At 35.7% G+C, this 16,281-nt stretch overlaps 1 protein-coding gene across 1 annotated transcript; it reads left to right on the top strand.

The window, feature by feature from the left end:
- Window positions 1-8,620: 8,620 nt before the first annotated feature.
- LOC128292703 (uncharacterized) lies at window positions 8,621-11,837 on the top strand. The gene is made up of 6 exons (XM_053027591.1): window positions 8,621-8,787; window positions 8,992-9,267; window positions 9,391-9,733; window positions 10,326-10,595; window positions 10,698-10,777; window positions 11,165-11,837. Exons 1-6 carry the CDS (start codon window positions 8,621-8,623, stop codon window positions 11,835-11,837), a joined length of 1,809 nt encoding a protein of 602 aa, XP_052883551.1.
- Window positions 11,838-16,281: the final 4,444 nt, after the last annotated feature.

The raw sequence follows: 16,281 nt of genomic DNA, 5'->3' as shown, positions 1-16,281 counted from the left end.
CTTTAAGAATGCTTTACAAAGTAAGTATGTGGGGGGAGTTACGTAGAGACTCACCGACACAAGCTTATAAATCTAGTTCAGGGTGAGAGATCTATGGTCGAGTGATACGTGATATTCGCGACAGGTTTTTAAAGATTTATGCATGAATCGTTCTTGAAACTAACTTATTATCACGATTAAGGCAAGTGTACCTATCGAATAGTAGTATAGTTCAGCAAGACCGGATTGTTGAACCCAAAGGAACCACGAGTACTAGTATTTACTTCCATTTTATTATCTAGCCTAAAAATTAAGAGGTTTGGTTATCTAAACTAATTACTAAACTAAGAATACACAAAAAGAAAATTTGGAAAAATACTTTTGGGAAAATTTGATTGATTAAGACAATACATAAGGAAAAATCCACTTAGACTTCACTTGTTATTTGACTCTGAATCAGACGATTTATTCATTTGACGATCCATAGAAATCCCTAAGTTATATTATTATCTCTCTCGAGAATAAAAACGTCTAACCCTAGGTTGAATGATTAAAATCTCTTTCTAATTAATGCTCTAGAATTGCATTAACTCGATCTATGGATTCCCTTATTAGGTTTCACCCTAATTCGGTAAAATCTTGTCACCCTATCTCTAGGCATGCAATCAACTCTGCTCAATTATGACAATTTTACTCTTAGACAGGGTCTATTTCTCCCCTAAATAAGAGCATTAACTTGAATCAATATCCTAGAATATTAAAACAAAGAATTAAGAAAACATAATTAAGAAAACATAATTAAGAACAATTCAAATATTTATCATACAATTCAGATAATAATAACAATATTTGTCTTAGGTTTCATTCCCCTTAGGTATTTAAGGGGTTTAGTTCATGATTATAAAAGGAAAATTCTCAAAAGCATAAAGATAACAAAACATAAGAGAACCCAAAACTCCTGAAGGAACTTGAAGGGAGATCTTCAGTCTTGATGATGAATCCAACTTCTGAGATGGATCAATCAGCCTTCCTTGAGTAATTCTTTTCTTCCTACTCTGCGTCTCCATCTAAGTGCCTCCTCAGGTGCTTAAATAGGCTATTGAATGCCTAAGAACCCTAAAAACTAGCTTTTTCCGAATAAGACTAAACTTGGGCTCGGCAGGGACACGCCAGCGTACGATTACTCCAGCCTGTGGTCAAGGCTGTTGAATAGGCACGGCCGTGTAGTCCACCCGTGTAAGTCATGCTTCGAACCTGCAAAATGGACACGGCCGTGTGAAACTGTAACATCCCTCGCTCGTATCCCTAACCGGAATAGGGTTCGAGGTGTTACCCGACTTAAACTCAGTTAATCACACAAAAACTGTGCCGAAAAATTTCAATCAATTTAAAACTTTTCTTTTCATATGCAATTTGTCCCATATATGGGCTTACGAGGCCTAAAACATCACTATCCAACACCTTTGGCTAAATTATAATATCACATACTCAACATTAAAACCCTATACATGCCATAGACTCGAAATACTAGGATTTACTTACACCAATAGCATGAGCTCGACAGTGTGATAATATCTTCGGCGAACTCCAACCCGAGCAGGTAACTGAAGTCAACAATCTATAAAACAGAGGAATGTAACAACGGAGTAAGCTTTCATAAGCTTAGTAAGTCTTAAGCAATGTAAACAAATAAATGCAATTATACTTCGGTTTTTTTCAATTTCTTAAGAGGCCATATTCTAGGTATATTGCCATCTGGCCGAATACACACAAACACATAATGCACGTTCAGCATTCTTATCACACTTAATCTGAATTCGTATAACATAATTAAATCAAATACTTTCACATACTTTCACACCCTAACCCAGTGTATCATGACCATAGATATAGTTATAGCATTTATTCACGTATGTATCACAATGCACACTTATGATTCACTGCAAATCAAACTCACATATGAGTACATAATGTGTACTTGGCCCACTTAAAGTATTGAATGTATTCATTTGTCAATCTAATATGAGATACCTTAGTCTTAGATTTTTCTCAAATCACCGGCAGTTCGCTTGCTAGGCTCGGGGCCCAAATAATCAAATCAACAAGTTCCATATAACATATTCATATCAATTAAGTACTAACATCATTCGAACGTATATAATTATACATCTCAAACACTTTTCTTTCATCTTATTTTCACACTTAGCTTTTGATAGCTTATGCATAACATTTCACTCACATTCATTTCAAACTTATCATTCGATTATAAAAGCACATTACATATTTACCAACATGTTATACTTGCCATTAGGCCATATAAGCATGATATAATACACTATCATTTCATCTTTAACATTCGGCTAAATCTCTATCTTACAAGGAACACCGAATTCACATAACATATCATTTCACCGGCATTACAGCCTGCTAGGCTCAAAGGCCCGAATATAATACTAGCACTAGGCTCAAGGATTTAACCGGATATAATACCAGACGAAGCTGCGGGATTTAACCGGATATATTACCAACACGAAGCTTATGGATTTAACCGGATATAATACCAAAGACGAAGCTGCGGGATTTAACCGGATATAATACGCATGAAGCTCTTGGATTTAACCGGATATATTACCAGACGAAGCTGCGGATTTAACCAGGATATATTACCAAAGACGAAGCTCTGGGATTTAACCCGGATATACATCAAATATCATGCATATTTAATCATATTTTAATACCTCTCATTCAACATATCACAGTAGTAGTCATTTGCTACATTCGGATATAATCTCCTTATGAACACCATCATTTACATTTCGGTTCAAAAGTCATACGTAAATATCACATATCCATTTCACTATTCAAACTTAACCCATACTGACCATTCGACTATAAGTCATATACATAAATTATTTATCGCACGACTTAATTCAGGTAGAACCAAAAGGTCACAATTCATCTAATATGTACATATTGCTCACTGATTCGTACACAACCTTTCAAATTAGCAATTATAAGATGGTTCCGCACATAGCCCATCCTTATCGATAATTTACGATGGTTTTACCCTTACTCACATATAGGCATTTTTACCTATGCTTCTCAATTCACATTTGTGATTCAATTCCAATCGATTTAACATGCATAAGTACATATCGCATACCTGACCAACTTAATGTATTTGAACAAATTCGATTGTCGATTTAACACAAGGTCTCATAGTTGAACATAAACATGAAACCATTTCTTATACGTTCGATTCACATCAATCATCAAATTCATTTAATTTACATGTACTTAATTAGGTTGTTCGTACCTGAATAATTTAGTATACAGAACGAATCCACATATCGCATTAGCCCATAGTCTTATAGGACCACACTTTTAATAGTTTATCGGCAATTTGCCTGCTAGGTAATAACCTGATTTCATCACCGGCCATAAGCCTGCTAGACCTTTAAGTCCGATCTCATTTCACTGGCATTACGTCTGCTAGGTTTGAAACCTGAATATATATTATAATGCATAAATTATATCATCGATCACTAGCAGTTACCTCATCGAAGTTCACATTTAATCACTTTAGTACCAAGCCACCTTTGGCTACCACAACGGACTAAATATAATAATTGTATACACATCATGGTTTCCTTTAGATATTCAATAATCACAATCATGATATCTCCACCAGCACATATACGGCATAGTTTACTCATTGTAACACTCATTTAGTGCATCAAATTTCCAAATCCAATTCAACTTAGGCATAATAGCCATAATCGGCTTATAGCCTTAAATCATTACATATTCGGCATATTAACTAAATAAAATTTACATTCCCTTTACCATATTAATTTAACTCTTAGGCATATAAAAAGGAATCAAGCTTAAACACTTAAGAACTTACCTTGAATGTTCTTTGAACGATTACAATGACTATTCGATTACTTTCTCTTTTCCCTTATCCGAATTTGCCCCTCTATGCTCTTGAGCTTAAATTCAACAATTTTAAACCTAGTCATTATTCGACTATTCAAGCATCACTTTCAGAATATATAATATATATATATATATTCGGCTTTCACACATACAGATCATAATAAGCTTATAAGAAATCAATAAGCAACTCATTAACAATTTTTTGTCAATGTTTACCACATAATCATAATTTCACTATAAGCTATCTTCCTGAGCAACAATCACTAAATCATTTATAACTGGAGCTACGAAACTCCAAATCAATTTCCATTAATTTTCCATGAACATAGACTCATATATATTCTATCCATAAAATTTTTCAGAATTTTTGGTTTGACCAATCAATACCAGATTTTTCTTAAAGTTTCCCTTGTTTCGCTGTTTGACTAATCTGACCACTCTTCACTACGAATCAAATTTATCATTTTACAGAATTCAAAATATGTTCTAGTTTATTTCATTTGAAGCTAGACTAATTAAGGAGTCTAAGCATATAAATTTCATCTTATTACCATTTTTGTACAATTTATAATGATTTTATAAAAACAGAACAGATGATCTAGAAGTCATTCTGACCCTATCCCACATCACTTCAAATACCTTATTATCGGCAATTCCTTTTCTTACATGGTTTCTTTTATAAGAAACTAGACTCATTAAGCTTTAATCCCATTATTTATTCAGCTTCTATCTCATCTCCCACAATTTATGGTGATTTTCCAAAGTCACATTATGCTCTTTGTCCCAAGCAGATTTATTACCAAATCACTCCTTCACACAAACCTTGCATGCATGTTATTTAAACATGTATATCACCAATCAATCATCACATATCTATGATTTTACTTAAGCATAATCTCCATTTCATCATTTTAAAGCACAAACATGATAGCCGATTTTTCCCTTAGCATCTAAGGCACATGCATGCTCATTTGTTTTAGCTCAACTTCACCTATCTTCCATTTTTCATCATAAGAACACGAAACAACAACCATTTCTTTCATTTTAAATTCATGATCAAATGCTCACAACACAACCAAAAACCAAAATATGCTTCATGAGTTAAGTTAGAATCAAGAAGAACCCATGAACATCAAAATAGAAGCAAAGTACCATGAACTTACCTTGGATTTTTCTTCCCCAAGTGACCGAATATTCAAGAGATCTCCCCCCTCTTGCTCTCCTATTTTCGGCTATGAAGAACCAAGAATGAACAAAACTTTGTTCTTTCTATCTTTTTTTTTTGTTATTCTTATTCCCCAACATTTTATGACACATAAATGATATATTAATTTGTGCCATAACTAAGCCATAACTTCAATAAAAAATTTTACACAAAAGCTTATCATGCCCACCATCCATTATAGCTATTATAATGCTAAAATGCATATTTTATCTAATACCCATCACCTTGTCCTGCCACAACATGTAAAAATGGGGGGTTTGACATGCAAATCCTCCTATTTTGCACTACAAATTATTTGGCCACTACAATTTAGCCTATAGCATTTTCAGAAATTTTCACATAGGTCCTATTTCATAATTTTACTCTCAAATGACAAAATCAAAGCATGAATTTTTCACACATGCACTTTCACATATAAATAACATAGAATATAACATTTAATTATTTTTGTGACTCGGTTTTGTGATCCCGAAACCACTTTCCGACTAGGGCCAAATTAGGGCTGTCACAGAAACACCCGTGTGAGTAAGTCCAGGCCATGTTGATTTCCCACGTGGGTCCATTTTCTCTATTTTCGGCCCGTTTCTTGCTCTTTTTACTCTCCTATGCTCACCTAAGTATAAAACATGAAATTAAAGGATTAGGAGAATCAAATTCACCAAATCTAAGGAGAAATCATCCGTAAATGTGCTAAGCATGGGATAAAAATATTTATAGATTACGGTTTATCAAATACCCCCACACTTAAACGTTTGCTTGTCCTCAAACAAAATCCTCAACTCACAATCAAAATTAATTCTTCTCAATTTATAATCCCTATCAATAATATCTCAAAATAATCCATAAGTATTCATACATTGAAAATTCAACTAAAAGTACATCAAAGTTTCAAACATTCCAAGTTGAGCATTTTATCATGAAAACATAGGTGTCTCCCCACATCTAAGTGATTACCTTTGATCAAAATATCACAGAGTTTAACATCCTCACTAAAGATTCACTTAAATCACTCAAGGTGTTTAAGGACATCAATTAAACCACTCATTAGTCAATATGAAAAGTTATTACCATAGGCTTGCTTGAAAGTCAAATCTCCACCACTATATATTGAGTTGATACATCAATCAAAAAGAACTTTTAGAAGGTTGTAACATGGCTTTGGTTAAGGGGTGTGGTCACAAGCTAAAGGAAAAGGTTAGAATCGAGATTGAATTGAAAAATTACCTAGCTAGAAAAATAACTAGTCATCAGTTGAATACAAGTGAGCTTATTCTGATGTGAGCACATCTATGCTAATCAAGGAAACTGATCTGGAGATCTTACCATTGGGACCTATTACCCGTTCTAAGGCAAAAAAATTCAGGGAAGTTCTTTTCCTTACTTGTGCTACAATTCCAGATTCATTCGATCATGTTTATGCCTTAGAACATAGCTTTATAATGTGTCGCATGTTGATATATGACATATTTAGGTTATACTATTCATTCTGTGTGTTTATGTTTTTATATATTATGCTACGTATGCTTTGGGATTGGTTTGATAGTGTTTGTATTGCTTCTAAGTTGTTTGGGTGTTAATAAATAAGTGTGCACTTGTTTACAACTTATTAGACTATGTTACATTAAGTCTATATAAACTATGATAAGTGTTTATGCCTTTTGGATTAGGTACTCGAAGGGACACTAGCTCAAGAGTGTATATGTAGCTCATCTTCAGCTCAAGTTAGCTCAGAGTACTCTACACTAACTCATGTCAGCTCACTCCACCTGTAGCTAGTTTGTTCTAGCTCTGTTTAGTTTTTGTCAACTCAATTTCAGCTCCACTACTCAACTTCAGCTGGCAAGTCCAGAAGTAGTTGAATAATGATTCACAAGTCGGGGAGTGTACCAGTGCACATGTGGTAGCCCAAGTGGCATCCGGCCATTCACACATCTGCGTGGCAGCTTGGATGAGTGAGTACATTATTGGCCAAATTGGAGCAGCCCTTCCTTTTTCTTACTTGGCGTCAATTTCAAGGATAAGATCAAGTAGTTTATGTTTGAATTTCAAATTTCAAATACAAGGCTTCAAGGATAAGATCAAGTAGTTTGTGTTTGAATTTTAAATTTCAAATACAAGGTTGCCATACAATGCCGCCCATTTTAGGAGTTATTAGAAGTTATTAGGAGTTTAAAATTTGATTTTTAAATCCTCTATTTTCATCCACACAAGGAAATTCGGCCATACACCTCTTGTTATCCATATATATGTGTAAAAACAATGTAAGAAGGTAGACACTTTGAATGAAATATAATCTTTGTGAGATTTTCACTCAAACTTTGATTTTTCACCGAACTTTCTTGGCATATCAAACTGTTTTTGTGTGTCAATTTTACTTGATACTTCGGGTTCCTAGATTTCTATCTAGAGGGTCCAAGTCCGTTGAAGAAGAACAGATTCGATTCGGGTTCGTTCAGCTTATTGTATGAGCTCTTTCGAGTTCCTCATTTTTCTAAATTTCTAGCAATATTCTACATCAATTTTTCCATCTTTGAATGTCCAAGGCTGCCATGAATGAAGCTTCAAGAATTCATCTTCAACCTTGCTTCAAATCTGCCAAAAATTTTAGCCCTTCCTTTTTTTTTTCGTTTTTGTTTTTCCTTTGTTTCTTTTCTTGTTCCTAAGACCGTCTTAAGCCTAGAACATCCATTTGTCTTGTTTATAATTGTAGGGAAGTGTTTGCTTTAATCCTAAATCTGTAACTTACAAGAAACGTTGTTTTCACTAAGCAACGCCCTTATCATATGGTAATCAGAGCAAAAGTTGGATTTTAGCACGTCCTGCACTACAATACCAAGTAAACAAATAAAAGTCAAAAAAAAAGTTCAAAAAATAAACAAAACACAAACAATCAGTTTCAAAAATTTAAAAAAAAAAGAAGAAAAAAATAAAAAAAGAAAAGAAACTTGTGCTGGTGCATGAAAATGAAGAAGGATGTTCAATTATGCCATGAAATGCTTGGAAAACAATCGAAACAACTTGTTCTTGTTTGTTCGGTGACAGGATCATTGTAAGCATTTCTTTGCAGTAAGTTGTGAATTTTCTGTTGCATTTTTTCTTCTTTCAGCCCTATTTTCATTTTAACCCTTTGTTTTCTTTATCCTTGTTGTTTATCTTGTAAGTTTGACATAGTTAACAAGTCTGAATGATCGAGTTAGTTCCTTAAAGAACTGAATTATGAGATATCGAGTGGAAAAGGCAAATTGAACGTGTGAGAAGAGCCATTCAAGCATTCTCCCGAGTGAAACACGAGTGTTGAGTGCAATTAATGAGCGATCTTTCCCTAGAGTGATCTGTGAGGAATTTTGTTGAGTGTGTTGTTGTGAGGTCCTTTTCGTTATTTTACTAATATATATTATTACTTTCTGTTTGTTTCTAGTGTTTATAATGGCAGGTTCGAATGAAAGCAATCCGAATGACTAGCCACTAAACTTGCAAATGCAAGCCATTACAGGTGAACTTCAGCGTCTTTTAAGACTAGAATTGGAGCCTTTACAGTCTCGAATGGATAGATTAGATGGGGGTGGTTCCCAATCTGTCCATGAAGAGGACCATGAGGAAAATGAAGTTGATCAGCCTCCGAGACAAAATCTGAGGGGTCGTGCGTAACTTGATGATAATTTGTCTAACATTAAAGTTGCCATTCCATCTTTTCAGGGATAAATAGATCCTGATGCTTATCTCGCTCGGGAAAGCAAAATCGAGGATGTTTTCGAGTGTTAAAATTACTCAGAACAGAAGAAGGTTCATTTGGCTGCGATGGAATTCACTGATTACGCTTTGATCTGGTGGGATCAATTGTTAATCAGTCAGAGACGCACCGGTAAAGGTCCAGTGAGAACGTGGAATGGAATGAAACAAATCATGCGAAGGAGATTTGTTCCTTCTCATTATCAGCGTGACTTATTCCAGAAGTTGCAGACGTTGAAACAGAGGAGTAGGAGTGTTGAAGACTACTACAAGAAAATGGAAATGTCCATGATGCGAGCCAACATTGTTGAGGATCGAGAGGCTACTATGGCACGTTTTCTTACAGGGTTGAATTTTGAGATTGCTAACTTTGTTGAATTGCAGCATTATGTCGAGTTGGATGACATGGTGCATATGGAAATCAATATTGAGCGACAACAACTTAGAAAAGCTTCTACTTGACATAATACTCCATTTAAATCTTTTTCAAATCCATTGTATACTCCTAACGATGCTAGGAAACAAGCACCACAACCGCCACTATGGATTCGAGATCCAAGCGAATCCAGCAAACCAAAGCCTCCCGTTGTTGATAATGGGCGTGGCAAACCACCAGTGGTGGCACAAGAACGATCGAGAGAAATTCTGTGCTTTAAGTGCCTTGGTCAAGGGCATGTTGCTAGCCAATGTCCTAATCAAATGACCATGATAATGTTAGAGAGTGGTGAGATTGAATCTGAGTCTGAGGAAGACGAGCATGACACCCCTCCAGTGGTTGTTGAAGAAGATGATGACAATGTGCAGACGTTTGCCACCGGTGAAGCACTTGTTGTCAAAAGGAGTCTGAATACCGAAAAAATAGTAATGAGAAAACATCTTTCATATGAGATGCCTTGTCAATGATAAGGTATGTGTTTTAATTATCGATGGTGGTAGTTGCACTAACGTTGCTAGTTCTGTGATGGTTGAAAAGTTAGGTTTGAAGATGACAAAACATCCCAATCCTTACAAATTACAGTGGCTGAATGACGGTGGAGAAATTAAAGTGACTAAGCAAGTTTTAGTGCCTTTTGCCATTAGAAAATACAAGGATGAAGTACTCTGCAATGTCGTTTCGATGGTTGCAAGCCATTTACTATTAGGTCATCCATGGAAATTTGACAAGAAGACGACGCATGACGGCTTTACGAACATATATTCTTTTATGCATGCAGGAAAGCAGATCACCTTAGCACCTTTGACCCCGAGTCAAGTGTAAGAAGACCAAGTAAGGTTGCGAAAGAATATCGAGGAAGTTCGTGGGAAAAAAAAGATGAATGTGTACACAAGCAGCAAGGAAATCAGGAAATGTCTTTCCTCTCAGCAATCTATTCTTATTTTGTTGTTTAAAAATCATTGTTTATTGTCTGAGATTCCTAGTGATTTGCCTACTTATATTTCATCCCTTTTGCAGGAATTTGAATATGTGTTTCCGGATGAAACACCTAAAGGCTTACCCCCTCTTCGTGGTATTGAGCACCAGATTGACTTTATTCCAGGTGCCACGATTCTGAATAGACAAGCATATAGAAGTAACCCTGAAGAGACGAAGGAACTTCAACGGAAAATTTCTGAGTTGTTGGACAAGGGTTACATTCGAGAGAGTCTGAGTCTATATGTTGTGCCAGTGTTGTTGGTACCGAAGAAAGATGGAACATGGAGGATGTGTGTTGATTGTCAAGCCGTGAATCAAATTACAATCAAGTATCGAAACCCTATCCCTTGACTCGATGACATGCTGGATAAGTTATGCGGAACGACTATCTTCTCCAAAATTGATCTGAAGAGTGGATATCATCAGATTCACATGAGAGAAGGCGACGAGTGGAAGACAGCCTTCAAGACAAAGCTAGGTTTGCACGAATGGTTGGTGATGACTTTCGGTTTAACTAATGCACCTAGTACTTTTATGCATTTGATGAATCATGTTCTGCGATCTTTTATTGGAAAGTTTTGTGTTGTATACTTTGATGACATTTTAATTTATAGCAAGACTTTGCAGGATCATGTAGAACATTTGAGAGTTGTTCTGCATACTTTGTGAGAAGAAAAGTTGTTTGGAAATATGGAGAAATGTGTGTTTTGTACTATCAAACTTACATTTCTTGGTTATATTGTTAGTTCACAGGGTGTTGAAGTCGACCCTGAGAAGGTTAAGGCAATCCAAGAATGACCACGACCGACATCGATTAGTCAAGTTAGATCGTTTCATGGTTTAGCTAGTTTCTACCATCAGTTTGTTCCCCATTTTAGTTCTATTACCACCCCCTTAACTGGGATTATAAAGAAGAATTCAGTCTTCTCATGGGGTAAAGAACAAGAGGACGCCTTTCTGAAAATTAAGGACTATTTAACAAAAGCGCCTATTTCAGCATTACCTGATTTTGATAAATTGTTTGAAATTGAATGTCATGCTTCTGGGGTTGGTATAGGTGCTGTTTTGTCACAGGAAATGAGGCTCGTTGCATATTTTAGTGAGAAACTTAGCGGAGCAATGTTAAATTATCTTGTTTATGACAAAGAAATGTATGCACTAATCCGGGCTTTGGAGACTTGGCAGCATTATTTGTTGCCTAAGGAGATTACGATCCACACTGACCACGAGTCTTTACGATATATCACAGGTCAGCATAAATTGAACAAACGACATGCTAAATGGGTTAAATTCTTAGAATCTTTTCCTTATGTCATTCGATACAAAAAGGGAAAAGATAATGTCGTTGCTGATGCATTATCAAGCAGATATGCACTTTTGAGTTATCTTGATTCACATTTGATTGGATTTTCATATATTCGTGAGTTATTCTTTAATGATCCTGATTTTAGAGATAAGTATAATGCTTGTGAGAAAGGTATAGATGGAAAGTTCTATAGGCATGATGGTTATCTTTTCAAAGAAAGCAGGTTATACATTCCACAGGGTTGAATGTGTGATATACTGATCCGTGAAGCACATGAAGGTGGATTGATGGGTCATTTTGGAGTCACCAAAACGTTACAGACATTGAAGGAGCATCTATTCTGGCCTAAGATACGTAGGGACGTTGACCGGTACTGTGAACATTATGTGACATGTAAGAAAGCCAAATCGAAGGTTTCACCACATGGTATGTATTTACCTTTACCTATTCTTGATTCTCCTTGGACTGATATTGCAATGGACTTTGTATTGGGATTGCCTCGAACTAGGACAGGTAAAGACAGTATATTTCTTGTGGTTGATAGGTTCTCGAAGATGGCACATTTTATTGCCTGCTATAAGACTGACGATGCCGTTAATGTGGCTAACTTGTTCTTTAGAGATATTATGCGTTTGCATGGTATATCTAGGTAAATTATTTCTAACAAGGATGTAAAGTTTTTGAGTCTTTTCTGGAGGACTCTTTGGAGCAAACTAGGTACAAAACTTATTTTTTCTACTACTCGTCATCCCCAGACTGATGGACAAACTGAGGTTGTTAACAGAGTTTTATCTACTTTACTTCGTTCCATCATTAAAAAGAACATAAAAACTTAGGAAGATTGTTTGCCACATATTGAATTTACTTATAACCATGTTGTACATTCTGCTACTAAGATCTCACCTTTTGAGGTTGTTTATGGTTTTAATCCTACTACTCCTCTACATATGTTACCTTTGCCACAGAAACAGGTGATGAATAGAGACGGTAAAGCGAAAGCAGAATATGTGAAAAAGTTGCATTAATAGGTTAAGGAAAACCTAGAAAGAAGGACTCAGTAATACGAAAAGCAAGCAAACAAGAGCAGAAAGCGAATCACCTTTGATGTTGGAGATTGGGTTTGGGTTCATTTTCGAAAGGAATGATTTCCAGCCCAAAGGGACTCCAAGCTATTATCACGGGGAGATGGTCCTTTTCAGGTGTTGGAGAAAGTGAATGGCAATGCCAACAGACTTGCCGGGAGAATATAATGTGAGTGCCTCATTTAATGTTTCTAATTTAACCCCTTATGAAGATTCTATAGATTTGAGGACAAATCCTTTTCAAGAAGGGGGATGATGTGAGCACATCCATGCCAATCAAGGAAACTGATCTGGAGATCTTACCATTGGGACCTATTACCATTATAAGACAAAGAAATTTAGGGAAGTTCTTTTCCTTACTTGTGCTACAATTCTAGATTCATTCAATCATGTTTATGCCTTAGAACATAGGCTTTATAATGTGTTGCATGCTGATATGTGACATATTTAGGTTAAACTATTCATTCTGTGTGTTTAAGTTTATATATATTATGCTACGTATGCTTTGGGATTGGTTTGATAGTGTTTGTATTGCTTCTAAGTTGTTTGGGTGTTAATAACTAAGTGTGCACTTGTTTACAACTTATTAGACTATGTTACATTAAGTCTACATAAACTTTGATAAGTGTTTATGCCTTTTGGATTAAGTACTTGAAGGGACACTAGCTCAAGAGTGTATATGCAGCTCATCTTCAGCTCAAGTTAGCTCAGAGTACACTACACCAGCTCATGTCAGCTCACTCCACTTGTAGCCAGCTCGTTCTAGCTCAGTTCAGTTTCTGTCAGCTCAATTTCATCTCTACTAACTCAACTTCAGTTGGAAAGTCCAGAAGTAGCTGAATAATGATTTACAAGTCGGGGAGTGTACCAGTGCACATGTGGCAGCCCAAGTGGCATCCGGTCATTCACACATCCACGTGGCAGCTTGGGTGAGTGAGTACACTATTGGCCGAATTGGAGCAGCCCTTCCTTTCTCTTACTTGGTGTCAACTTCAAGGATAAGATCATCTAGTTTGTGTTTGAATTTCAAATTTCAAATACAAGGCTTCAAGGATAAGATCAAGTAGTTTGTGTTTGAATTTCAAATTTCAAATACAAGGTTACCATACAATGCCGCCCATTTTAAGAGTTATTAGGAGTTTAAAATTTGAATTTTAAATCCTCTATTTTCAACTACACAAGGAAATCCGGCCATACACCTCTTGTTATCCATATATATGTGTAAAAACAATGTAAGAAGGTCGACACTTTGAATGAAATATAATCTTTGTGAGATTTTCTCTCAAACTTTGATTTTTCATCGAACTTTCTTGGCATATCAGAATGTGTTTATGTGTCAATTTTACTTGATACTTTGGGTTCCTAGATTGCTATCTAGAGGGCCCAAGTCCGTTGACGAAGAACAAATTCGACTCAGGTTCGTTCATCATATTGTACGAGTTCTTTCGAGTTCCATGTTTTTCTAAATTTCCAGCAATATTCTACATCAATTTTGCCAACTTTGAATGTTCAAGGCTACCTTGAATGAAGCTTCAAGAATTCATCTTCAACCTTGCTTCAAATCTACCAGAAATTTTAGCCCTTTCTTTTTTTTTCATTTTTGTTTTTGCTTTGTTTCTTTTCTTGTTCCTAAGACCATTCTAAGCCTAGAACGTCCATTTGTCTTGTTTCTAATTGCAGGGAAGTGTTTGCTTCAATCCTAGATCCGAAACTTACAAAGGACATTGTTTTCACCGAGCAATGCCCTTATCATCTTCTCAAAATATGGAATTAACACTCAAGCTTAAAAATGACGAATTACTACTAATATGTATTGAAGTATATTTGTTTTTTAAGAACAAGTCAAATACATAGAAGAGCAAAACATAGCTAAGCAATTAGTTCAAATCAAATCTCGACAAAAATAGGGATCAAATTAGGGGATTTCAATAATAATGGGTTATGGGTTAATATTGAGGGTAAATCAATTAATGGCTTGTTAGGCTCAAAGGGGTTCACTAAGGGTTAATTATGAAGGTAGGCTTTTATGGAGTGAGTGGGTTAAACCTAAGGGCCTTTATCATTTTGAGATATCAAATCAAACGTTGTGGTCTTGACATGCATAATCAAGCAATTTCTAGAATAACAAATCAATACTGACGCACTCATAATAAAAGTGAGCATGAAAGGAATAAAATATGCTCTAAAGGCTCAAGATTTCACAAAAATTATGGCTTTTTGATGTTTAAATTTGTGAATTTCAACTCAAGATAATACCTAAACTTAGGGAAACAACCTAAAAGTTTTTAATTCTTCAAAAATCAACTTATCATGCTTGATTCCCTAATGTCTTAAAATTTAAACAATCAATGCATAAATGCCTATGTTTTAATTCAAGACATATCAATAAAAATCATAAATTAATTAAAATTCATTCTAATAGTGATATGCGTGATTCAAGTGAGAATAAGACAAAATTTAGGGATTTCTAATGATGATATAAAAGACTCCCCCACACTTAAGATGTACATTGCCCTCAATGTACAAAGATAGATATATTGAAAAAGATAAATATATAATCATAAGATAGAGAGAAGTGAAACTTCCTGAATGATGAATGAACTCCTTGAATTGGAGTTATTGAGAATAATCAGCCAAAGCAATGATGAGGGTGGAGGATACTCCGGTGGTAGTAGAGATTCATTAATCCATAAGTCCTTTGCCCTTGGAGTTTTTAGTTCCTATTTGATGATGAGCTTTAGAGCTATTTATGATTGTGATAAAATCAGGAACTCTTTAGGAAATATAATGAAGCATAATTACTAGGAATGAAATAGCCGAAAATAAAAATTGTAATAACTCAAGATAAAATAGTATTAAAAGGATATAAAAAGTAATTTCAAAATATAGAGATAAAAATAAAATAAATAATAGGTGTTTATAGAGAAATTGGGGTACACGGTCGTGGGGCACGCCCGTGTGCTCTCATTTCAGCCCGTGCGTTTCGTGGTTTTCAAAATTGGGCGCATTGGTGTACACGACCATGTTGCACGGCCATGTCGATCTACGTTCACTTCTCCCACGCCCGTGTATATAGGCGCACGCCTGTGTTATTTTGAGAGGCTCGACCACGGGCGATGGGCACGGTCGTGTCGCACACCTGTGTTAATTTTGTAAGAAGTTAACACCATTAGTGCTCGGGGTGCCTCTCGAGAAGCACTTTTTTATAGTCTAAGCTCAACTTTACCTTGTGGGTATATTTAGGTAACTTCGTAGAGCCGTAGCTCCTCTTTATTGTCTTTGAAATTCTCACCGTTATACATTTTGAGACGATGTCTATTTACCTTAAAAGTGCCTTGTGATGGATGACTTACCTCTACTGTGCCATATGGGAAAATAGTGAGTACCGTAAGAGGGATTACTCCGTTAGGTTCAAAAGTGGCAATGCGAGGGTCTGCTTCATCTAGTAGTACTTTGTCTCCAACCTTAAGTTGATTTGGTGTGACATTGAGCTCGTCCTGGCTCTATTTCGGTTTATCAGGTGCTCTTGATTTTTGTGTCTGCCATTCATCTAACTCCTCAATTTGTAGCCTTCATTCTTCATAGATAGGTCCTTTGATGTTGTTGA

Source organism: Gossypium arboreum, chromosome 5, assembly GCF_025698485.1.
Source record: "Gossypium arboreum isolate Shixiya-1 chromosome 5, ASM2569848v2, whole genome shotgun sequence".
Taxonomy (NCBI): Eukaryota; Viridiplantae; Streptophyta; class Magnoliopsida; order Malvales; family Malvaceae; genus Gossypium; species Gossypium arboreum.
This window is presented reverse-complemented; position numbering and strand designations above follow the sequence as displayed.

Excerpts from the sequence above, each read along its gene's own strand:
- LOC128292703 (XM_053027591.1), top strand. The coding sequence starts at position 8,621 with ATGCAAGCCATTACAGGTGAACTTCAGCGTCTTTTAAGACTAGAATTG. Across the intron at positions 9,734-10,325 it reads GTCTGAATACCGAAAAAATA|GAATTTGAATATGTGTTTCC; the intron begins GTAATGAGAAAA and ends TCCCTTTTGCAG. Across the intron at positions 10,596-10,697 it reads TGTGTGTTGATTGTCAAGCC|AGTGGATATCATCAGATTCA; the intron begins GTGAATCAAATT and ends ATTGATCTGAAG.